At 40.6% G+C, this 25207-nt stretch overlaps 2 protein-coding genes across 4 annotated transcripts in view; both read left to right on the top strand.

Moving 5' to 3' along the window:
* The first annotated feature begins 4828 nt into the window (after positions 1–4828).
* Positions 4829–25207, top strand: part of MRPS6 (mitochondrial ribosomal protein S6) — a 67862-nt gene continuing 47483 nt past the window's right edge. The window contains exon 1 of the mRNA XM_019730250.2: positions 4829–4970. Coding sequence (XP_019585809.1) covers positions 4926–4970 — 45 coding nt within the window. The 5' untranslated portion in view covers positions 4829–4925. The remainder of the gene's footprint in view (positions 4971–25207) is intronic.
* Positions 4831–25207, top strand: part of SLC5A3 (solute carrier family 5 member 3) — a 50412-nt gene continuing 30035 nt past the window's right edge. For all 3 annotated transcript variants that reach the window (XR_012493989.1, XR_012493991.1, XM_019730249.2), the window contains exon 1: positions 4831–4970. The gene's annotated coding sequence lies outside the window, so the exon portion shown is untranslated. The remainder of the gene's footprint in view (positions 4971–25207) is intronic.

Raw genomic sequence — 25207 nt, 5'->3', positions numbered from 1 at the left:
TAGGAAGAAGCCTGTGCAAAGGGGGAGTTTGGTCGCTCAAGGGAGGACCACGTATTTGGGTGTTGGGAGTAGGACCTCAATAAAAGTTTGCTGATGAACTGATAGGTACTCAGTTTGCACTGGCTCGTAAACATTGAGGTGCTGTGTGGTATTAGGGTTAAATGTGAAGGTTCTGAGTTCTGTATGATTTGGGGCAATGAATATTTCTTCGAATATATGAATATTATGAATATTTCTTAAGTCTCATTTTCCTCATCTGTAAAATGGGGGAAGTGACAATACCTAGCTTTGTGTGAGAATTAAATGTTAATACATGCAAAGCACTTAGAACAGTTCCTGGCTCATGGTGAGTGCTCAAAACATTGGATTCAGTAAGGAAAAATGACAGCTGTCTTTGAAAATTAATGATTTGCATGAGCCTAGGATCAAGTCTCATTATATAGCAATGTAAACTAAGAAAGTAAAGGTGATTAAACTGACCCAGGGCATTCACTGAGGTTACTGTTTTGAAATAGGCCTGGATTTTGACTTCTGCTCTTATTTTTTCTTTCCTGTTCCCTGTCCTGAAAACATACTTGAAAATGAATCAACATTTCTGGTTAATCAACTCTTAAACATAATCATACTAAACATTTTGGAGACCCTAAGTTACAATTTTTTTTCTTGTATAACTGCAACTTTGTACTCTTTGACTAATACCTCCCAATCTGCCTTCCCAGCAGCTCTTGACAACCAGCATTCTACCCTCTGCTCCTCTGAGTTTGACTATATTACATGCCACATCAAAGTGGTTTTATGTGTTATATGTGTGTCTTTCTGTCTGGCTTATTTCACTTACACAGTGTCCTCCAGGTTTATCCATGTTGTCACAAATGGCAATATTTCCTTCTTTTTTAAGGCTGAACAATATTCCATTGTGCCACTTTAAAAAAAATCAATTATCTTTATTCAGCCATGGACACTTACATTCTTCTACGTCTTGGCTATTGTGAATAATGCTGCAATGAACAGGGGAGTGCAGCTACTTCTTCAAGATCTTGATTTCAATTCTTTCAGATATATAACCAGAAGAGGGATGGCTGGATCATAGTTTTTCGTTTGTTTTTTAATTTTTTTCTGGAGCCTCCACACTTTTTTCCATAATGGCTGCACCAATTTACATTCTCAGCAACAGTGTACATGATTCCTTTTCTCCACATTTTCTCCCATACTTGTTATCTCCTGACTTTTTGATAACGGCTCCCCTAACAGGTGTGAGGTGATATCTCATTGTGGTTTTGATTTGCACTTCCCAGATGATTAGTGATGTTGAGCATCTTTTCATGTACATGTTGATCATTTATATACCCTCTTTGGGGAAATTCAGTTCCTTTGCCCATTTTTTAGCTAGGTTATTATTTATTTGCTATTGAGTTGAATTCCTTATATATTTTGGATATTAACCCCTTATCAGATATATGGTTTACAAATATCTTCTCCCATTCTGTAGGCTGCCTTTCACTTTGTTGATTGTTTCCTTTGCTATGCAGAAGCTTTTTAGTTTGATGCAATCCCACTTTTCTATTTTGCTTTTGTTGCCTGTGCTTTTGGTGTCATATCCAAAAAATCATTATCAAAGCCAATGTCACAAAGTTTTTCCCCTAATTTTTTTCTAGGAGTTTTATGCTTTCAGGTCTTATGTATACATCTACAATTCATTTTGAGTTGATTTTTGTCTGTGATATAAGGTAAGGGTTCAATTTCACTCCTTTGCATGTGGATATTCAGTTTTCCCAACACCGTTTATTGAACAGACTATCTTTTTCCCATTGTGTCTTCGTGGCACCTTGTCAAAGATCAGTTGCCTGTACATGTGTGAGTTTATTTCTGGGCTCTCTATTCTGTTCCATTGGTCTGTATATCTGTTTTTATGCCAGTACTATGGGAAGTGTGCTATCTCCAGCTTTGTTCTTCTTGCTCAAAATTGCCTTGGCTATTCAGGGTCTTTGCGGTTCCAAATGAATTTTATGATTTTTTTCTATTCCTGTAAAAATATCATTGGGATTTTGATAGGAATTGCATTGAATCTGTAGATGGCTTTCAGTAGTATGGGCATGTTAATAATATTAATTCTTCTAATCCACCAACATGGGATATCTTTCCATTTATTTATGTCTGCTTTAATTTATTTCATCAATGTTTTATAGTTTTCAGTGTACAGATCTTTCACCTCCTTGGTTAAGTTTATTCCTAAGTATCAGAATAATTTTTTTAAAGTAATGCATTATTGCAGTCGTATTTCATATTTCTAAATGCTGACCATATCTAGTATAAAATCTTTTTGGTGAAGTTTGTAGTTACAGTAGGAAGACACTAAATTCGGAGTGTTCCTTGTGATTTCATTTTATTACTAATTTTTAATGAATCCACCAGTATTCTGATACTGTGCTTTAAAAAAAGGTTGAGGGGGGAAAATCAGGGTAGCTGCCCTCTCTCTCCCTTTCAGAAGAAATGGAATGAGCCAGTGGGTAGCCACCAGATTGGGTGGTTTGTGGGGTGCGATGGTGAGGCATTATGCAATTAGACTAATTTCCTTCTGACACTTGTCAGGTTAGAGGGTGGAGTAGAGGAAGAAGCCAGATCCTCACTCATTACAGGGCATTAGGGAAAAACCGTGGAGCTTCAGGAGGAAATGCTAAAAGTTGAGTCAGCTCATGGTACAGCCCTGCCCTTTGGCTTGGCATATTTCTTCTGGGTCCGTATTGTCTCATTCCCAAACTGGGACATGTGGTTAATAAGTTGAAGTCAGACCATCCAGGAAAACCTGTAACTCACTTATGAAAGTCCAGAAGTTCCTTGCTTCCTTCCCTTATGCATAGGGGAAAAGCTTCTTGACATTGGCCTTGATAACGATTTTATATATATATATAATACCAAGGTGCAGCAACAAAAGCAAAATAGAAAAGTGGGATTGCATCAAACTAAGCTTCTGCATAGCAAAGGATATGATCAACAAAATGAAAAGGCAACCGACAAAACGGGAAAAGAATATTTGCAAACCATGTATCCAATAAGGGGTAAAGGTATTTATAGTATTCTACTCTTTTAAACTAGGAGTGAAATTAGCCTACACTAACCAGATAATTTGTATTAATACCTGTATAGTTTTTTTAGGAAGAACACGAGTTAGAGAGACGTCCAAGAATAGAAAATATTAAAAGCCAGATAATACAGAAAAGGTTGCGTTCAAACCATCCTTACCTTTTGCGGGGAATGAAAGATTGGAAATGAGAAATAGGGAAGTCTCTGGATAAGGTGACAAACGGACTCTATTTTTGGAATACATGGTAAAGCCACTGAATAATACCAGCACCTTAATCTGTGTGGTAGAACTCCAGGCTGGACTCAGAATATGGGCTCAGCCTTCATACAGTCTGGATCCAAAGTTTGTTTCTATTAGTATGTTTGGCCTGGGGCTAGTTATATAACCTTTGCGTGCCTATATTTCTGAATCCCTAAAGTGGGGTTAATATTAGTTACTTGCCTCATACCGCTCTTGAGAATTTTATGAGCTACATATAAAAGCCTTAGCGTATTGCCTGCTACATAGTAAGTGCTCAGTAAGTTTTACGTATTATCATTAAGTCACTTTAAAGTTGACAAACATCTCACAGACCCTTTTAATGGGGAAAGCAAGGGCAGGGGCGATAGTTGCAGGGGCCTCAATCTCTAACGAGTGGAGCTGTTGAAAAATGTATCGAGTACATTTCCTGACAGAGGTACTGCAGCCCCCCACTGCAGGAAGAGTGGAGCCTTGTGTGCACATCTGGGGGCTAAGGCGAGTGCAGGCACGCTCTGATCCCAGACGGTTATGGCTGGTCCTCTAAATAAACGCCTAGCATTGAAAGAATATTCGTGTGAGCCAAAGTATTAGCCTGCCTTTGGCAACAACACGTGGCTCATGCCGGGCTCACACAAATCGCTGTGTCGCAGAGGCTCGGTTCTTAGCGGTTCACGTGCATCAACTCACTGCCCTGGGAAGTAGGTGCCTTCCGCGTCCCCTTTCTGCAGGAGCCTGCCCAAGGTCAGGGAGCCGGCGAGGCATGGGGCCCGACCCTGACCCTGGCGGGGGCCCACAGCCTGCGCTTTGAGCCCACCGCGCCAGGGAGGCGGCCCCGGAAAGCCGCGACTGCAGCCGTGCGAAGACGAAGAGCTGTGGGCAGTGGGAGTGAGCGGCAGGCCGCCCCGGGCATTCTCCGCCGGCCTTGTGGGTCCAGTGCGCCCCGGGCGCAGTCTGAAGCAGGAACGTTTCGGAACCTCCTAACGCAGCCGGGGGCGACGAGAGCCCGGGGTCTGGCCGCAGCCCCCCCGGAGGAGCGCAGCCACCGAGAATGTTCCTCGCGGCAGGGAGTCGGGAGCGAGAAGCGCGCGCACGGACGAGACCGCACAGTAGCGCACGCGCACACGGGAGCGTACATTTGCCCGCCGCCCTGGATGAGACCGAAGGCGTGGAAAGTTCCAGCTGATTCGAGAACCATAGGTAGCAGGCGCGGCGGCTGCAGCAACATCGCAGGGAGCGTGGGGCCTCCGTGGGCCGTTACTCGGCCGAGCCCACGGCGCTGTTCCAGCGCAACCAGTGGCGGACCCGGGTGGGGGTTCTGGCGGAGGGGGGTCCGGCTCGCTGCAGGCGGCAAGGCTGTCGAGGGGGCGCGGCCGCCCGTAAGGAGGGGGCGTGGCATTGCGCGCAGGGGGCGTGGCGCGCTGGAGGGGCGTGGCGGGCCGTCTGCGCAGCTGCCAGAGCCTTTAAGCCCGGGCTCACGGGGCCGGATCGTGCTTTCGCCGCCTGGGAGCCTTCCGGCCGAGCAGCTTGTCAGCTCCCCGTTGTCCCCGCCTCTCAGCGTTTCGGGAGCCGGTTCGGTCCAGAGTCGCGCGCCTAGCGTTTGGGCATGCCCCGCTACGAGCTGGCTTTAATCCTGAAAGCCATGCAGCGGGTAAGTGACCTTCCCTTCAGAACCTGCCTTCCCGCGCGGGCGCCCCCACGGCCGCTAGGCCACCGCCCCTCGTCCTCCCCGCATGGCCGGGAGGAGGCCAGGGCCGCGGGCGGCGGGCGGGCGGCGGGCGTCCGCACTGAGGGGGCGCGCTTGGGCTGGCCGGCTCGGCGAGGCCGCGTGCGCGCGGGGGGTGGGGGTGTGCCCGCGCGGGAGCGCGGTCGCGGGTGGGTGTGCCTCGCAAGCCGCCGGCCAGGTGGGCGGGGGTGCAGGGCCGGCAACGGGAGTCCTGTGGAAGGTCCGCGGGAGGACACGCGCGAGCGCCCGGCCCCGCTCCCGTCGTCGCGAAGCTGCCTTGTCTCCGGCCCCGCCGTCGTCCGCTCCACCTCCGCCCGCTCCGCCTCCGCCGTCCGCCACCACTCTAGCGCCTGCTGGCCGCCCCGGAACCGTCCGCGTTCAATAAAACGTTCTCCAAAGCGTGTTTGTGCAGTTATCTGGACCACGGTCGCATACAACCGCTCTCACGTTAAAAAATATTTGACTTCTCTTTTTCTGACTTCAGCGAAAATCCTGCTCCGGGTGCCCCTTAGCCCAGTTTCATTCATCCAAGTTGTGACCTTTTTTGCGCCTCCGGAAGAAACTTTTCTCCCTCTGCTTTTGATTGATCTTGAGGTAGGGTGTTTCAGGTTTGGAGGGCTGATAAGCGAACCTGCAGCCGTTCACTTCAGATGCTGGTGTGGCCGAGGACAGGGGCCCGCGCGGCCTGGAGGCAGCTCTTCGTCCTCTGTTCTGGGTCAGGTACTCCTCAAGCCGTCGCTGAAATCCCTATTCTTCCTTGAATTCGGTAACGTAGAGTGTGGTGTATGCACCCCCTCCCCCCAGGTATTAATAAAAAGTGAAATATACTATGTCTGAACTTGGAAAGCATAGCTTCCTCCGGCACTAGAGGCCTGTACACATTGTTATGTGTGAATCAATTTGGTGGAATAGCAGTTACAAAGTTTGGTTGAACTTAATTAAGCCTGGATCATAGTCCAGGCTCTACAGAAAAAGTAACAATCACCGAGATAGTTACATTCTTTGCACCGTATACAGTGGGAAAGCACACCCGTGCCTCTTGATCAGGCAGGCTATTGTGTCCCCAAGCTTGTTATCCCAGAATTTGGGAGAAAATAAGATTGTGTTGTCTAGCCCCCGGGGTAGTCCTCCTTTCTTGGCCCTCCGTCCTCCATGGTAAGACACACTGCTTAAAGAGAACGGGAACAATAAAAAAACAACACATTTTTTAAAAGGAAACATTTTTAATTGTGTTGAAATTGTTTAAGCCCTCCTTTAAACCTGTGCTTTTTAGGAGATACCACAGAACCGGGGGAAATGCGGTTATTGAAATTTCTTTTGTTTCACCTTGTTTTAGGGAGGAAATGGGTGATCACTGAAGAGTCAGTGTATAGGCATAATTGTTTGAAATGAAAACTTTGAACTCTTTGTCTTTAGCATAGCTGCAAAGTACAGTGGTTAACATGACTGCAAGTATATGAAATGTATTTTGAGTTACTGTTTGTTTTTTTTTGTATCCAGTTTTTTATTTGTATGTTCCTGTATTGTGGAGCATACATCATTTACCCTAGTTTAGATAAGCCGCATAGTACATGTTGGTTAAAATAGTAATTCAGTACTCTCCTTGAAATCCTCGCAGGAGGGGGGTGGGGTAGAAAACCTCAGCAGATAATCAAGGTGAACTCCTCCCTGGAGGAGGAGGCCCTCATGGCTGCACATAGGACATTGTAACAGTGGTGAAGTTGTGTTGAGAGTTCCTTGACCTAAATAAAGTTAAGATTCAACAACAACAAAAAAACTTCTCAATTTTTTTGGTTCACAAAAAATATTTTTAAAGTAGGTTGTAAATGTGTGACAAAGACTTCCTGGTTTTGAACAATTTTGTTTTCAGTTTAGGAAAATTATCGGATTCTAAAATAGGAGCGATGCTTGGGGAAAAAAATGAATGGAAAAAGTTAACACTAGGTTTATTTAATGCAAAATCCCATTGTGAGCTTGTACACGTTTTTGACGACTGGGAAACCTCGGTTCTAATCGAGAGCAGTTCGTGGTCCTGCTGTAGGACGCCTATTGTAACTCCTCCATTCTAAGTTGCATATTTTTAGATTCTGAAATGTATACCTTTTATAGTATACCCCTTTAATGTGATGGCATAGTCCTCCCCGAGTCATTTATGTCTCTTGGAATTGAGGAAATGTGCTATAATATTAGACAACGCAGGGCATTGTAGCAGTCATTTGTGGGAGTCCCCATTGAAAGATTTCAGGGTGTAGTATATAGAATGAGCCTTTATTGAACTATACATTTGTGTGTTAACAGGTCACTTAGAAGTTCCCATTATATCTTTCTCAGTTTACAGTTGGGAGTTAATTATAATGAGTCTGTGCTTTTGTTGCCCCTAAACCTTTGTGCATTTATGAATGTAGATACCAGTTCCTCCCAAGGAGAAATTTATTTGCAGGTGCTATTTAGCTTGAATTTTATTTTGATGTGTGTATATATGTCATGTCTGTTTTCCCCAACTTTTATTTTAATTTAGCATAAAAAGGAATTAAAAGTGTGGTTAAAGTCTGAAATTGGACATAATAAAGTAATGGATGTCGTGAAACCAGACCTTTAAAGGTAATGACTAAAGCCATTGGAAAGGATAGTTGCTTATACTGGTCTTTGACTATATTTATAGAAGAGTATCCAAATAAAAAGATTTTCAGAGTATTTTACCTGTATCAGAGAGCACCGAAAAAGTTTTATTCACTTCTGGAAAACAGTATTCCAGGCTGTAGTGTGGAAGGACATAGCTACACAGAAAAGCACAGGCCGCAGGTTTCCAGCCAGTCTCAATCCAGCACGTGAAAGACCTTTTCTAACAACTGAAAAAGAAACGAATTGCCTGCGAGATGGAAACCTCCACTTCCACCCTGTCCTCTTGCAGCCAGAACATTCAGGTCGATAGAGGGAGGGGGTCTTAGATTTGGTGGTTGAAGTCTGACACCGATTCCTGAGGTCCCTTCTCTGGAGAGGTTGAGAAAATGGCCAATGTCCTTTGATTTCACTTTGAAATTAGGTTTTAAAGATTGGTAGTTAATTTCACATAGGTTAAAGATAGACTGAATTGCCAATGCATGAATGATAAAGCCTCGTACTGGGTAGCGAAGCCTAGGAAAAGCTGTGTAAACTGTAGACAATTTTTATGCTTGAAATGGGTTCAGAAAGAGGAATTTTGAGCAGAGAAGAAGATCAATGCAGAGCATTTATATTCTTTGGTTACTTAATTTAGGAACACTTTGATTATCATGTCTTATTACATTTGCCCAGAGTAGGCATTATTTGGAGTTGTGAAAGCCCTGGGAAAATATTTTTTCCTGAAGTTTTCTCATTGCTACTAAGGAAGTTTTACATGAGGAATTAAAGGTTCATGGTTTAAATAATAACCAGCTTAGTTGCTAAGCGAATGCATGTGTGTTTAATAAAATAGCATTTATATACCCCTTTGTATATATTGTTCTAGTAGGAATAAAAGAGCAGATAGGTACTTTGGAAATCTTAAGTTCTTTTTCTTTAAAACATTTCCTAAGTTATTTTATGTTTAATACTCATTGTCAATTTTATTGAAAAGTAGGTTATGTTTTAAATTTTAAGATAACTCATTGAAATAATGTTTTGTAGGCAAAGAGTTTTATGATGTAATCTGAGTTTATTATACCACCTGGGTTTTATAAGTTTAGAAATCGAAGTGTTGTGTTATTCTAGTTCCTAAAATGTGGAAAGCAGTAGGTTTTTTGATTGTGGTGAAGAGTCGCTTCTATTTCTCTTCACTCGAGCCTTTTTGCTTAGAAAACCTAGGAAAAGTTTTGTATTTGTTCTAGAGTTGTATCCAAGTTAGGATCTTCTGAAAAGTAAGAGCTCCAGAATGTTTTAGCGGCGTACGGTGCTAATGAGCTCAAGTGTGGGGCTGGTCAGCGCTAGTCATTGTAGTTTGGCTTGCTTGGCGACATTTGATGACTAGCAAACGGTGATATTTCTGTTCTCAGGTGGTGGCAGACAACAGTTCAGATGGAAAGGAAACTTCTTTGTTCTAGCTGTCATATGGCTAAGTTAGTCTTTTCCTTCTCATGGGCCCTCCCTGAGTAGCTTAGCTTGTGTCTTTAATAATCACTCTTAGTGTTTTGTCTGCTTGAAACCAGACAACTTAAAATAGTTTTCTAGTAATGAAAGACTTGAGCTCTGTGGACAATGTTATACTTTCGTTTGGATTAAAGTGTTCTTGGGTTACAGCTTATTGCCGCAGCAAGTGATTGAAGAAGGAGTCCCGCCCGGTCCTGCCCCTGAGCTACAACTAAGGTACAAGGAGAGGCTTGGGGGTAGGGAGTCCTTCCTCACCAGACATGGTTTGTAATCATGAAGAATGCCTGTCAGAAGTTGACATTCTGCACTAAAATTTTTTTTTTTTAAAGATTTTATTGGGGAATATTGAGGAACAATGTGTTTCTCCAGGGTCCATCAGCTCCAAGTCAAGTCATTGCCCCCCAATCTAGCCATGGAGGGCGCCGCTCAGCTCCAAGTCCAGTCGCCGTTTTCAATCTTTGTTGCAGTGGACACAGCCCACCATCCCATGAACCGGCAAACTTGTTGTCAAGAGCCGGGGCTCCAACCAACTGAGCCATCCGGCCGCCCCTAAAATTTTTTTTCTTAATTGTTATTCATGACTCACATTCAATACTGATGTTCATAGGCTTTTAAAATCTAAGCATTTATATGCAGATTGCTGTTGAATCTTCTAACCTTTAGATTTTAAAATCACTTTAAAGAAAACTAAGAGTTTGAAAGCAATGAGGGACAAATTCAGAAGTAATATTTTTCATTCAGTGAGTACTGTATCTGTAGTACAGGTGTGATTTTTCTGTTCAAGGTAAGGAATACCTCTTTTTAGTGGAAGGCAGTGTTCTTAACCAGCAGGACTTAATATCAGCACAACACATGTAATTATCTCGTAGGGGAGTCAGATTTAAGGAATTAGTCAAATTTAAGGAAATCATTCAAATTTGTGAATGTCTGTTAGGTTATCAAATTATCTAAAGGAAAAATACCCTCAGAAGTTTGGAAAAGGACAGTTAATCCGGTTCTCTTATCTTTATTGCTCTAACTTAGAGCAGGAGTTGGTAAAGTGGCTTACAGGCCAAATCTAACTTGCCACCAATATTTGTATGGTTTGTGAGTCGAGAAAGTATTATACATTTTTAAACCGTTGGGGAAAACAAAATTTTATGACATGAGAATTAAGAAATTCAAATTTCAGAGTCCATAAATATAGGTGTATTGGAACATAACCTTGTTCATTTGTTTATATTTACTATCAGGTCCTTCATAAAAGAAATTTGCTGACCCCTGATTTAGAGTATGCAGGCATAATTTCCCAGTCCAGTATTTCTGTTAGTTTCTTTATGGTGCTGTTTCTGCCATTTCCTCTTTGATTCCTTCCTTTCCCTTCTCTTTCTATACCTTTGACTTTCATATGAATGACTTGCCTTTCTTAGGCAGTAAGCCAAGAATTCTGGCATTTCGCACTTTCCTCTGTGCTGGTTGTAGCTTGCTGTATGTCCCCTTAGCGCACTGCAAACTCAGTGTGCTTCAAACTTACTGCGTTGCCGATGCCAAAACTTGCCTTATTTTCTGTTTATGGGTTCTCTATCTTCTGTTACCTGGGGCTGAACAAATTTCACTCTTTGTGTTCCTGCAGTCTCAATCCCATATAGTTTCTTCTCTGCCTTGGTCTCGTATTTCTTGCTTGATTCTTGCAGTTTCTTAGCTGGTCTCTAACATACTGCTGAGGAGTTAATACCTGTATATATGCTTCTTGGAGTGCAAAAATATACGTTCTTGAGAGAACATACTTTGAAAGGATTAAATGGCGATGCATTTTGACCAAGAAAATACAAAGCATTCATTGTATAGTGATGCCTTTCTGCTTATTTCATTGCCTTCACACACTAGTTGCTTGTGTCAGTGCTGTTGTCAAATTATAGCACACTTCTCTTTTTCAAAGAGACATGCAGATGAAGTTTGGCATCCAAGGCCGCCTCTAATAGGATTCCAACCTATTATTTTTAAAAAATAAAGAAATCTCTCAATTTCTTTCATTCTTTCCATATACCAAGTAAGTGAAGCTGCTGCAGATTCCCATAAATACCATTCCCTTTTATTTTCTTTGGTACATGTGTCACACTGCTTTTCTTGGAATACCCTCCCTTTTCACATTGCCCCATCATCTCCATGAAAACGTGCCTGAAGTTCATTTTAATGCTCTTGGTACATTAAACAACTGTTGAAGACCTGCGCTGTTGGAGTAGACACTAATCTTTCCTTTGAACTTGCATGATGTTTTTCTGTGTCTTACATTATGGATCCCTTTTTACTTTGTGTTACAGTTAATTGGTGAGTGTTTCTTATCTCCTTTGCTTGATTATAAATTCTAAGGGTCAAATCTGTTTCATTTCTGTCCTCTGCTCTGCTTTGCACATACAGTCAATGGTCACTTAGAAGCCTTCCAAGGATTTCTACTGTCATCTCTCTAAAACAGTTCTTAGATATGAGATAGCATGCTGACCTTTTGTGCCAGTAAGATGCTTTCAATTCTGTGCACTTGGCTTGCACTGGGCAAGTTATATGCTAGCCAGAAGTCGTGTTGATTTCCAACACTATTTTATGGCAGGTAATCTTGTTTTTATAATAATTTAAATACGTCAACTGATAAAATAAGTGCAGACTTTTTCCCCCCCTGAAAACTGAACTGGATTCTTTGGAAAGATTTGATAAAGGTGAGTCACTAAAATAATGGCTGTCGAATTAGATTTGGCTGCAATCTCTACAAGTTTGGGAGGAAGAACAACAATAGTCCAGGAGGATTCTGTATATAGACTGCTTTACAGGGATTTCTTAAAGCTGTCCATTTTAATGAAACTGAAATGGAAATTGTAGATGATGCATTTATAGATGTGGTTTAGATCAAGCAGAAGGAACTTGACTCAGCAAGAATTCCACATCATCGATCCCTTTCTCCAAGTGCTTTTACCCTATATTAAAATTGGCAAATGATGTACATGTATGTGTGAAACTTAAAAAAAAAAGGTATGTATGTATGATTTTTTGATTCCTACTTTAGCTTTAATCCCTTTTTTTCCCTATTTTGGATATGATTGTTTTGGATACAAAGGCTTCTGCTTCAGTAAGTACTTTGATTATTATCTAAATGAATGGAAGAATATAAGCTTCCAAATGAAGATAGTGGTTGTGTTATGTTGGAATGAACAAAGAACTGGCACTGGGATCCTAGAAAGAGCTTTAGAGAGAGATCACCCTGGTTTTGGTTCCTGGCACCTACCTTCTAGGGATCTTAACCTTTTTGGATTTTCATTTCCTCATCTGTAAAATGGGAGTGTTCCCTAAGTTGGAGAGTCTTTGAGGAGAAAGTTGTAACATGACCTTGGAGTTTGTAGTGTTCAGTGTGTCCTTAAAGTAGCTTTGTGACCTCAGGCAAGTTACTGAACTTCATTGCCTAGTTTTCCATTCACACTTTATTGATGAAGAGACTCCTAAAGGTAAATTTCTTTTATGTAAGTTATTTTATCAGAATCTGAGACTGAGTCAAACCTGAAATATAGTACTTGTTCAATAAATATTTGAATTAGTGAACATGAGCCATTCTACATACTGTGTTTCCCCGAAAATAAGACCTAGCCGGACAATCAGCTCTAATGCGTCTTTTGGAGCAAAAATTAATATAAGACCCAGTCTTATTTTACTATAATATAAGACCGGGTCTTATATAATATAAGACCGGGTTTTATTTTACTCTAATGTAAGACCGGGTCTTATATTAATTTTTGCTCCAAGAAACGCATTAGAGCTGATTGTCTGGATAGGTCTTATTTTTGGGAAAACATGGTAATAGATGGCATGCTAATTAAGCAAAGGCAAGCTTTTGCATCTGTGATTTGTAGAGTGTATGAGGGATCCCATGAACTCTTACCAGTGTAGAATCACGTCTTTGTCAAACAGATGTATATCGTTTATTCAACAGCTACTGGCCTTTGCCAGGCACTGCGCTGGGACCTGGGACTCCTCGTCAAGAGCTAAACTATTTGCGTTTGGGCTCTGTGTTCATCTCTTCCATCTGACCTTATATAACTAGTACTTAGTAAGACTTAAATGTGTTTTTTAGGTGAGAAGGTTGGGAAAAGTGAAGACTAGAGAAAATTAAAGACAAGAATTATGCAGTTTAGATAGGCCAAGTGCTAAGGTGATTTGAGGCAGGTGTGGGGGGAAACAGTATTTTAACTTACTCAGTAAATGTTTACTTGCTAATTGCCTGATTGCTAAAGCTATAAGGATGACCACTTTTCAGTAGAATCAACAGATGGAGCAGGAAATAGTAGCCCAATCGATTTCTACTGCTATGTGGTATTTTCAATTAGTATTTTACTTTTCAGTTTTGATGCAGCAATGTATTATAAAACTGTTTTTCCTTTTAATTGGTGATTTTAAGAGATTTGTTTCATTCCTATTGGCATAGACTTTTTTTAAATAAAGGAATTAAAACAGTATTTTATATTTAGCACATGTTATAATATAGCACATGTTTCATTAACGTGCTTAATTGACTTTTTTAGTAATTGTCTTATAAGCCAGCAGTACCTGCCATCCAACAAGACCAAAATAAGACCTTTTATAAGAGAGAATGCATTTTTTGATATGTGTGTAACTGTCAGCCTTTTAAATCCCACTTTATTTCAGACTTAATTTGTAACTTTTTTGTGCCTGATTATTTTATTTTACTCCGAAGCTGCATAATGGGATATTGGATGGTACAGGGTATTGGGCAACGTATGAAGCAGACTTGAGAAATGTGTGTGTGTGAGTGTATAATGGATGAAGAAACAAGAATGTGGCAAAGAAGAATAGTAATGCTGGTAACTTTTAAATTTCATTCTCTTTGGGAAATGGCAACATGAAATATAAATGTATTCATTAATAAATGCTATTTAACAAAGTTGTCTAAGGAATAGACAGGGTGTGTTGTAAATTCTAACTATTGTGTTTTAAAACTGGGTAAGTATGAATGGTTGTCATCATCCTTAAATTATTTTGTCATAGTTGGAAGTGTTTTAATTCAAGGTGGAAAGGGTTGGGTGGGCCCGTGGCAAAATGAAGAGCTGCTGGGGGCGGGCGTGGGTGTGCGCTCCTGCGCTGGTGCTCCTTCGCCTCCAGTCTGTTACTGCCACGCGGAGTATGGGCCTGGCTTTGCCAGCTCCTCCTTTCCTACCCTGTTTCTAATCAGAAATCCAGATTTTACAGGAAATCTGATTTTTAAGATGTTGGCAACGAACTCAAAAATATTTATGAACCATCGACGAAATGAAAAGTACCTGTTGGTTAGGTATAGCTACCATCTTATAATTTCTGATTTTGATAATTGGCTTTAGATGTTCTTTAAAGATGTCCTTAATTGCCTTTAAATTTCTCTCTTTTAGCATTTATGATTCAGAAATTGCTGCTCACATGTTGGCAAAACCCACCTTGTTATTTTTGGTCACTGGTTTACAATACGACTAACGGTAAAAGGCAAACATGTTCAGGTCTTAAAAGTAGTATCAGTTTCTAGTTTTGGACTAGTAGGTTATGCATTTAGGCTAATGTGTACACGTAGACTGCAGAGAGGGGCACAGGAATCAAGTATGACTTAGTATAAACTGTCAGAAACTGGTATTCATAGTCCACTTTTTCTTTAGATGTCTGGGTGATTGTATTAACCTCTTAGGGGTTTGAAATACTGTTTCTGGGCAAAGAAAATGACATTTTTTTGCTCAGGGTATGTCTGTGAAGTCCGCATATGACCTATGATCCTTGGAATATAATGTTACCATGGAAAAAAGCTAGGTGCTCTTCTAGTCAGAGTATAGGACAAGGGAATGATGAAATATTATTTTTGACCAGGCTTCATGTGTCTATAGAATGGAAGCCACGTTATTATCTTGACTGACTTTCCCTTTTTGTCTTTCTCACTTTCCCACTCTCACTCCGGATCCATAACAGCAAATCGCAAATAAAAAAATTCAGGTGCAGTTTGTTCTTCCCCTATCTTTCAAGTCCAGGGTATAATTGATTTGTTCTGCCCCCAGCCCTTCAATCATTTTTACTATGATTACAGTGCCCTAGGTAAGGAACCCCTACCCACTTTGAGACTACTTCAGTAGAGGCTGGTGTGGATGAGAGCTTAAACATTGAATTCCAAATGAAAGAATGGACCAAAAACCAATGACCTGGACCTGGACCCCTCAGTGCTCATAAGCTGCCATTTGCTTGTTTCTGCTCCAGAATGAAGATTTTCCAGTTTTGTCTTTGTTTAGTCTTAGGTTTTTAAAGCATTTCCCTTGACCCTCTACCCTGGCTGTTAAAATGCTTTAATTTTGTCAGGTGCAGAATTCCGAGTACAGCTGTAACAGCCAGGTTGCTATGGATGTGGTCCAGTATGAAAAAATTATCATTGTGGTGATGAGACCTTAGCTACACTTGGATTTCAGGTGCTGGGCAGATCCTTGTGTGGGAAACCATGTGCAGTCTTAGCTTCTCTTAGAAGGTGGAGAACTAGTTAAAGTCCCAGACATCTGCCCTGTTTTCAGTTTTTGTTCAGATGTCCTATGTGCAAATTATAAATACAAAAGATCATTCAGTACTGGTTAGATTCAGATTTAAGGTGAGTTTCTGTTGTTGAATGAAAAGCTAGATTTGGGGATAGCATCTTTGTCGGGCATTTGTTGTTACAGGAGAGATGTCTTTAAGTATTCTTTTTAAAAATCATTTGAACCTGTTAAGTGAATGTATGACTCAGTAGTAGGTTGTTTTGATTGTCATTCTTTTGCTGGTGTACTACTTGCCTTCTGTTAGCATTTATGTGAGAAAGCAACTGTGTAATATACTGTCTTGGAAACCTTAGACCCCAGGTTTCCATCAGGGACAGTCTTAAGTGTGGCAGACTCAGTAGCGTTGTTGGTCTCAGGAATGCCGTTCTCATGTGTGGATTGAGTACCAGGAGTTTTTGCAAAATCAGTTTAAGAGTCAAGTGAAGAAAAGAAATGCTTCCTAATATTTTCTTTATTAAATATTTTACCTGATTAGGGTGAAATAATTGGAAGCTATCATTTCAAGATCTCTTATCTTCTGAGATCCAATGAAAGCGATTCTGACAGTATTTCTCTGTATTTTTATACCAGTCTATCTACTTGTGCTGTCTTTGAAATATAAGAAAAAAATGGAGCTGCATTCGTAGTCTATGATGCCATGCCAGTTTTATGTTCACTTAGGTTCAATACCAAGCTTTCCAAATACTTTTAAAGTTACCCTGTTAATGTGTTATGTTTTACTTGTTGAAAATATTATGTTCCCCAATTCCTTGGGGAAAATTAGAAAGTTTTAAAATTTTCCAACCAAAATTATCTGCCTTAGGGAAACATCCCAATTTCAGGATTTTCTATTTATGACTTGGCCTCCTTGGAGAATTAGAATCTGGTGTACTAAGGAAGACTCTTGTGTTTACATTTTCTGGCCTCAGTCACATGGAGAAATGAGAAACTTTGGTATATGTTCTAGGAACTGTTTTTCTAGGAATATAAAATTGGAACTAAGTAGGATGAGAACAGAAAACATGAGGGTGAACACAAAGTTGACCTGGTTGGACTATGGTTTATAATACCTAATTCTTAGTGACGGGTGTAAGCAGGGCTTTTCATATAGAGTATGACATTTTTTTCTTTTGAATACTCAGCCATTTTAAGGGTTGGATAATGTGATCTCCATTTTACAAATGAAAAAACAGAAGCAGAAAGAAGGTGCCCAGGGTCACACAGCAATTCACTAAGTGGCAGAGCAGGATTCTAAAGGCAGTCTCAAACGCGAAGCCATACTTCTAATCACTGAATCTGTCAAAAGGGGTGTACACTTCAGTAGTAGTGCAGTTAGAGTCCCTTTAGATTGAAGGAAATATTTTACATGTTTTGAGTGTCTGCTAGGTGCCAGCACTACTCTGTGTTTGGGGAAGATAGTGGTAAACTGTAGGACAGAAGTTCCAGCTTTCCTAAGGGAGACAACCTAGCAAATGCTGTTGAGAAACAAAGCAGGATAAAAGGACACAATGTGACAAGTTCCAGTTTCATTAGAGTGCTGAGGCAAGGCAGAGACTTCAGCAGGAAGCAGGGGAGTGAGCTGTGGCCATTTCCTGGGGAGGAGAGCAGGCAGGTGCAGAGACCTTGCTTGGAGTCATATTAACTTGCGTTCAGTTCAGCAGGCTTGATTGGTTTATATGTTGTCTGCAAGCCTTTCCTGAAAGAAGTGACAGTGCATGACAAGTTGTTTAATGTTTAATTTTTTTCCACAGGACTTTATTATCTAGTAATTGGTCTTGACGTCGCTTTCAGGTACATGTTTTTCCCATTTTATACAAGTGAGAATTAAGACACAGACCCGGGCATACATGCAAGTAAATTGTTTAATGAATGTCTATATTGTACCCATCACCCAGCTTCAACAGTGAATCAACATTTACCAATGTTGCTTCGTCTCCACTCCCTCTCCTCCTTTTTTTGCTGGATTATTTTGTATTTTAACTTTATCTTAAAATTTTAAACCTTTAAAATAGTTACAAGAACAATTCAATTAATACCTGTAATTTTTTTGCCTGATCACCAATTATTAGAATTATCCATATTTGCTCGTTATTGTTTTTCAGCACCATTTGAAAGTTGCAGGCACTTTGACGTGCCTTTCTTAGGAACGAGGGCCTTCTTCTGGCCACAACACAAACCTTACAGTCAAATTTTACATTGATATAATACTGTTATAAAATGTTCAATTCGTGTGCAAATCTACTGTGATTCCAGTGATATTCTTTAGTGTTTTAACCCAGTATTCAGTCAAAGATCATGCAGTTAGTTGTTTAGCCTCCTTGATCTAGAACAGTTCTCAAGCCTTGTCATTAATGACAGTGGCACTTGGAGGAGTCCACACCTGCTGGCCTGCAGACTGTCTCAGTGTTTGGATTTGTCTCACTGCTTTCTTGTAAGTCAAACATTGTTGGCAGGAATGCTACATAGGGATGTCAGGGTATCATATAAGGAGGCATGTCAGTTTATCCTGCTTTGATTTTAGGCAGTGATTTGATTTAGGTGATATCCACTAGATTGCTCCATTGTAAATGTATCTTTTTTTCTTTTGTAATTAGTAAGTGATTTATGGAGTGACAAACTTGAGACTGAATATTCTTTTCTCCAACAGTCTCCTACTGGTTTTAGCAACTGTTGATGATTCTGAATCAGTTACTACTGGATTACTTTAAAGCAAATGCAGATATAAAATTTGAACTGTAAATATTTAGTATATATTTAAAAGATAAGGGCTTTTAAAAAGACAACTACGGTGCCTTTATACAATTCCTTAACATCTAATCCATATTCAGATTCCCTGAGTTGTTTCCATTGTTTATCCGCATTTGGTTTGCTTGAATCTGAACCCAAACAAGGTCAACAGGTTACATTTACCTGCTGACCTCTAGTCTTTGGCGCTGTACAGTCATGTGCCACATAGTGAGGCTTTGGTCAGCACCAGGCTGCATGTACGACCGTGGTAGACCACACAGCGTAGGTGTGCAGTAGGCTGTGCCTTCTAGGTTTGTGTCGGTGCTCTCTGTGATGATTGCGAAATGACCAAGTCTTCTAATGATGCATTTCTCAGAAAGTGCTCCCGTCCGTAAGTAGTGCATGACTGTAATAGCTTCCCCACCCTTCCTCTTCTGAATTTGGTTGATCATTTCCTGGTGTTTTATGTGTTCTGTTCTAGGAATTTTCTGTAACCTGGTAGATGGAAATTTGATTAAATTCAGGTTGTTTTGCAAGAGTACGTAAGTGTTCCTGGGTCTAGAATCCTATCAGAAGCCACCTACATCTGCCTATTAGAGGTAGGATTCATTCTTGATGGGTGCAAGTATTGTCAGCCTCATCCGTCCATTCTAAAGTGCCCCATCAACCTTTCACCTGAGGGTTCTATTATAGCATCCCTTGTAATCATTGCCTAAAGTCATCATTTCATTAGGGGTTGCAAAGAGTGATTTTCTAATTGCATCATTCCTTCTGTATTGGTTAGCTAGAATTTTTCTGACTTGTGTTTATTTTTACTTTTTTTTAATGTGTATCTTCCTGGAAAGTGTTGTAAAAGGATACATTCTTCATCTTTACAGAGGATATTTCTGGGTTCCCTTAGTGATCCTTTAATATGTCCTCAATTTTCTCTGTAAATTGGGGAAAATTATGCATGCGTCCTTACCTCCAGGGGTTTTGTGAGTATTAGATGAGCTGGTACATGCAGCGTAAAAATGATGCCTGGCATTAGTGTTGGTAAATTGTAGTTATTAAAGCAACTATTTCCGTTTTGTGGGAACATTTAACTCTTTAAATGTAATGGAGAAGTGAAGAAGGAAGAGGTTCTTCGTGAGTTGACATGAGTAGAACGCTTCGACTTGGATAGAGTGAGTTGAAAGGAAGTGCTGCTTGCCCACACTGACCTGTCCTTCTGACTGCATGGAAATGACCATGATACAGAAAGCACTTGTGTAAGGAAGGTCTGTGTATGTCACTGCACACTCTCAAGTGGATGTTCACAATTGCAAGGGTGAAATTGGAGTTAATACAATGACGGGATGTGGGCCACTCTTACGGTGGGTAGTTAGGATGAGATGGTGGCTCCAGGTACAGGATTTTACTACGTCATGGCCGGTTGAGATTTTTATCTGAATAGGGCATTCTTGCCCAGGTTGATTTGCCTTGTCATTACATACACCCTTAGTTAGAGCTGTTTGAGATCGCTGATCACTGCGGGGCTGGGGGAGGAAAGCTCTATTCCATCTTGGCCTTTTAATCAGCCATCTCGTATTACTTAGAGAAAAAAAAGAAAACACTATTGATTATGTAGGATATTGGAAGTTAAACACTCTCTATCAAGTACTTCGTTGTTAATATTTGATTCATTTATTTAGCAAATATTTGAGCACCTGCAGTATATAAGAGAGTGTTCTAGATACAGACCACACATCAGTGAACAACACAGACAAGGATCTCGACCGTATGGAGTTTACATTCTAGTAGTGAGGAGTCAAACATGTTTTATAGTATATTAGAAGGCATTGAGTGTTACGGGGAAAAGTAAAGCAGGATAAGGAGAGATTGAGATGGATAAGGAAGTTACTGCTGAGCAAAGACATGAAAGAAAGGAGAGCAAGTCTTGTGAAAATCTGGGAATGTCCTTGCATAGGAAACAGCCAATGTCGAGGCCCGGAGGCGAGTTTGGTACCGTGAGCGTTGTGAATCGGGCATGCGTGCCGTGTGAATCAATGCCCTGCAGTGGGCCCGGGTCCAGAGCTCGGAGACAGGCTAAGCGGCTGGGGCAGGTAGTTAATTGGATGAGGTGGGATGGTGATGTGGAGCAGGGTGCCAGCAGTTGAGATGGTAAGTGGTCTGATTCTGGATATATTTTTGAGGTAGAACCAATAGGCTAATGGACTGATTGTGTGGGGGGTGAGGGAAAGTGAGCAAGCTGTTAAGGATGATTGATAATTTTGGCTTGAGCAATAGTGAGGATGGAGTTGCCGTTCTCTGAGACGAGGAAGACTAAAAGTAGAACAGGTTTAGGGGTACGAGCCAAATTATTGATACTCCCAGACAAAAGGTTAGGGGGTCGCAAGCACTTCAGTAAGAACATGGTCCATAGATTTTACTATGTAAACTCTTAGGTCTGTGGGTCATGTAGCCAGTTCTTTTAACCTAAAGACATAAAGATGTGGCAGTTAGTAGTGAAGGCAGATTGGCTTGGACAGATTCCTATCGCCTGTGGTGACAGGCTGTACGGCGTAGAGCGACTTTGAGACTGAATTTTTTATTCTCTCGTAGAAGGACTAATTAACACTGAAAAAGAGAATGAAGGCCAAAGCCTTGGGTTTGGATGGTGAGAACCTAAATAGTAGATAAGCCCTGCTCTTACAGTGAACCCATCAAGGTGTTCCTGCCCTCAGTGTCCTTCCCTAAGAAGCCTGTGTCTGGGACTTCTTTTTGTTTTGCATCTCTTCGTTCTCTCCATACGTGTATCCGTTTATGTATGAATGCTTCAGTTGAATTTTATCCCATGTGCTGTTTGCAGTCTATTTTGTTAATATTCGTATCCATCCCAGGTATTTTCTGTAAGCACAAAGAATTTTCTCTGCAAGCATGGATAATGTTTGCTTTTTTATTTATTTTGTTTATGTTTCAATCAATAAAAAAATTCTTTTTGTTAAAGGTAGTATTATCTAGTGATAATAAGGGCAGATGCTGTTTAGACCAGTGCAAGTGCATATGCTGTCAGAAACACAGATAACAAGTTCAGTTTTCTCATCTGTAAAATGATCATCATAATTGTACTTATTGCCCCAGGATTGTTTTGAGGACTAAAATAATGTACACAGCATGCTAGTCACGGTACCTACGGTGTTAGGACTTAGGTCAGTAAGTGTCAGGTGTTAAGTTTTTATGTCCATTAGTTACAACTTGAACCAGTCTTGTACAAGGTAATAGTGCTGAGCCTCTTGAATTCTTCAATTAAGAGTTAACACAAGTGTTTAGGCATTGTGATTACATGATACGGTATCATGGGTGCCATTGCTGTTATTTCTTTTCTTAAAAACAACAGCTTGTTGGCGTTTGCTCCATACACATGATCTAGTGTCATCCACGTAAGAGTTGAAACCAGTGGTAGTTTCAAAGTTGGTCCCATGCCAAAAAGATCTTCATTCTCTGAGACTTTTTTTAAAAAAGCAAACACTGTAAACCAGACTTTTAAGTGATGGAAGCAAGTTAAATTGAGTATATCTTGGGGAATTTGTATGAGATGATAAATCTGGTGGCTTACAAACTTTTCTAGGTAAATTTTATTTGAAGAAATGGTTTACTTACATGGGAGCCCATCCTTCCTAGCCCTCCCCTCATATGTGAGACTTTTGAAAGAGCTGTTCTGTTTGGTAGAGGGTTGCTGGACGGGGGCCTCATTCCTGCTCATTCTGCCTCACCTCCCACCCTGGTGGTGGTACACGGGGTCGTCTTGAGTTCGATCAGGCCTTCATGCATTTCTTAGGTACTCTTGAAAACTTGAATAGCCAAGCTTGTGGGTGTAATAGAAATGTTTTGTCAAAGAGATTTAAGGGCAAACGCTTTAAATGTTTGAGAGACTGTTACATCATACGATTACACGTAGTGTTGTCTTCAGCTCCACTTGTAATTTAAAGTTGGCTGGAATTCATACAGTTGTATTAGGAACACTTGTTTCGCTTGAGAGCGTCAGTGGTAAACCACTACCATGTCCGTGCTCTGGTTTTAAAGTAAGCAAAGGCTGAGGAGGGTCCTGTATGAGCATATTCTGTACCAGGCACCATTAACCTGTTCCACTAGTGGGCTTTGCTTCACTGGACCTTGACTCAAGAAGACAAAAGTGAAAACGTATATGAAAAGTCTGTAAGTGGAATTTTATATCAGTTTAATTTTTTTGTATTTTAACTTGAATTAAGTGATGTAAATAGGCACTAATAGTTTATGAAGTAGTTGAGAACCTCTTTGAAATATTTGTGAGAGAACTGTATATTTAATACATTTTATCTAGTTCTTTTTTCAACAATGAGGATTCAAATATGCTTGGCATATAGTTGACAGTTTAATTAGAAGCTGATATCACTTCCAGTCTCTACAAGTTGTGAAAGGTAAAGTGACATTTATTGAGCACCTGCCTCTTGCACTGGGCAATATTACATGCTTTCTATATGTTAGTTACTCCTTAATTAAACCATTAGGAGCTGGGTGGTAATTTCATTTTTACAAGTGATAGAGTTGAGGCTCAGAGATTCTTTGTCTAAAATCCTGCAGTTAGGAAGTGACAGAGCTTGGAACCCAGCTCTTCAGAGCTTGTCTGATTTCTTGACCATGCCACCTGCTCATGTAACTTTTCTGCAGTATCTCTGGGTTCTGTACACCTTAAACTAACGATCTTTTACCAGCTAGTTAATATTTTTCATTGGATCAGAATAGGGCCAAGACTGGGCAAGCCTATTATCGATAGTGCTGGATGGGGCCTGTTCAGATTGTCATTTGAGAGTGTGGCGCGTAAATCAACTCCAAAGCCAAAAATGCTGTTTGGGCACTTTTAGGGTCACCGTGTTTTACCCTTTTTAAGCCCACGTGCCTCAATGCAGTTATGATGACTTGGAGCCCTGATGGGGATTGTTTTTCTTGTTCTCTCGTTTCTGTGACAAATGACTTTCTTTGTGGATAGAGTGGCCATATGTCCTGGATTTTACAGGTTGTCCAGGAATAATGTCTTAGTTTGGAAGAGAAATTATATGGTTGCCCTAGATATTAGAAGAAAAGCATTGGATTTGGTCATTCTAACTAATTGCATTTTGATTATATTACCTGAAGGAGTTTCATTGCAGATTTAAATTTGGTCTTATTTTCCTATTTCTTGTTCAAACACAGCAAATAACTCATGTATACTTCTATTTGGATTAATTCTTCAGTTGTAATTTAATTCATCTAAGTACCTGAAACAGTATCAAAATTGTATTCTAATTTTGTGGAACACTATCAATAAAACATTACTTTCTGAGAAGGAAGCCCTTTTTGGGGGGGAAGGGGAGTCTGTTCTGTTTCAAAACATTCTTGTGTTTGAGATTTGTCTAAATCTATTCTACTGATTGCCACTAGGGGACCATTTCTTTGTACATTCTACAAATATTACTCTCATTATAGAAACAACTGTTTTCTTAAAAATGTACCAACCCACACACTTAACATTACTGTATCGATTTTATTACTTTTCCCACATTTCTCACTTAAAGAGATTTACTGGAACTGTGAACCAGCTTAGTCCTAGAAATAGAAAAACATAAAAAAGATTCATTATAACTGAAGGAAAACATTTTCCATGTATATTCTTCGTAAAAATAAAGGAACTTTGGGTAATATCCATAGCATAGTCAGCCTTTCCTCCACAGGTTTCTCATTTGCTGATTCACCCATGGATCGAAAATATTTTGGGGAAAAAGAATCCCGGAAAGTTCCATAAAGCAAAACTTGCATTTGCCATGTGCTGAGTACGCTGAAGCCACTCAAATGAAGTGATGTGTACATAGGCGTGCCCTGATGTAGCCTGTGTGCCGACATAGGTTCTATGCGGCTTCTATGTCATTGTATATAAGACACTTGAGCGTGAGGGATTTTGGTATGGGGGGGGGGCCTGGAACCAGTCCCCCGGGGGCACAGAGGGACGACTGTATTTTTGTTGCAGAAATGTTTGCTGCTTTAAAAGAAAGAAAAAATATGTAAAACTTATATGGCATATCTTACTTGGGATCATTTTTAAGGAATGCACAGTTTATCTTCTAAAAGACTGAATGAAGTTCAAGGCTGTGACAATCTGTTCATGATTAGAATGTGTAATGTAGCCACATTGTATTATAGTATTTTATATTTTTCTACAAACTAAATTGACCTCTTTTTGGTTTTATTTTGTTTTTCTTTTTTCAGTCTATACCAGGTGCTGGTCTCTGGATTTTTTTTGTTTAAACTGGAAAAATCTTAAACCTGCCCACAGACTGGTATGGTATCCAGTGAGCTGGGACTGCCAGCAGTGGCTTTGAGGAGTCTGAGGAGGCGTAGGCAGGAGGAGTTACCTCCGTCTTAGCTAGTGTGTGGCCACTCCTGCTGCTCTCCCTGGGCAGAGCATCTTTTCTCTCTAGCTCACCTGCTTTCTAGAGAAGTTAGAGGTTAGACCTAGCATGGGAATTTCAGTTAGTCTGAGCATTCATCAGAGAGCGGGATGTTGACAGTGAAAAACTGTTATTGATACGAGCAGTGCTTCACAGTGATGGAGAAAGGAAGTGCTTGTTTTGTTTCTAAGCATTTTGTTCTCTGAACAGATAAGCTGCTGCAGTGGCTGCTACAACACACACCTCACTCCACCTCGCCTCCAAAAAAAAACCAACTCTGGGTGTTTGTCCCTTCTTGGGGAAACACATGGTCCACTACTGCCATTGAGAAGAGCGACACCTGAAAGGGTCCTCTGAC

The sequence above is a fragment of the Rhinolophus sinicus genome, linkage group LG01 (genome assembly GCF_036562045.2).
Source record: "Rhinolophus sinicus isolate RSC01 linkage group LG01, ASM3656204v1, whole genome shotgun sequence".
Taxonomy (NCBI): Eukaryota; Metazoa; Chordata; class Mammalia; order Chiroptera; family Rhinolophidae; genus Rhinolophus; species Rhinolophus sinicus.
This window is presented reverse-complemented; position numbering and strand designations above follow the sequence as displayed.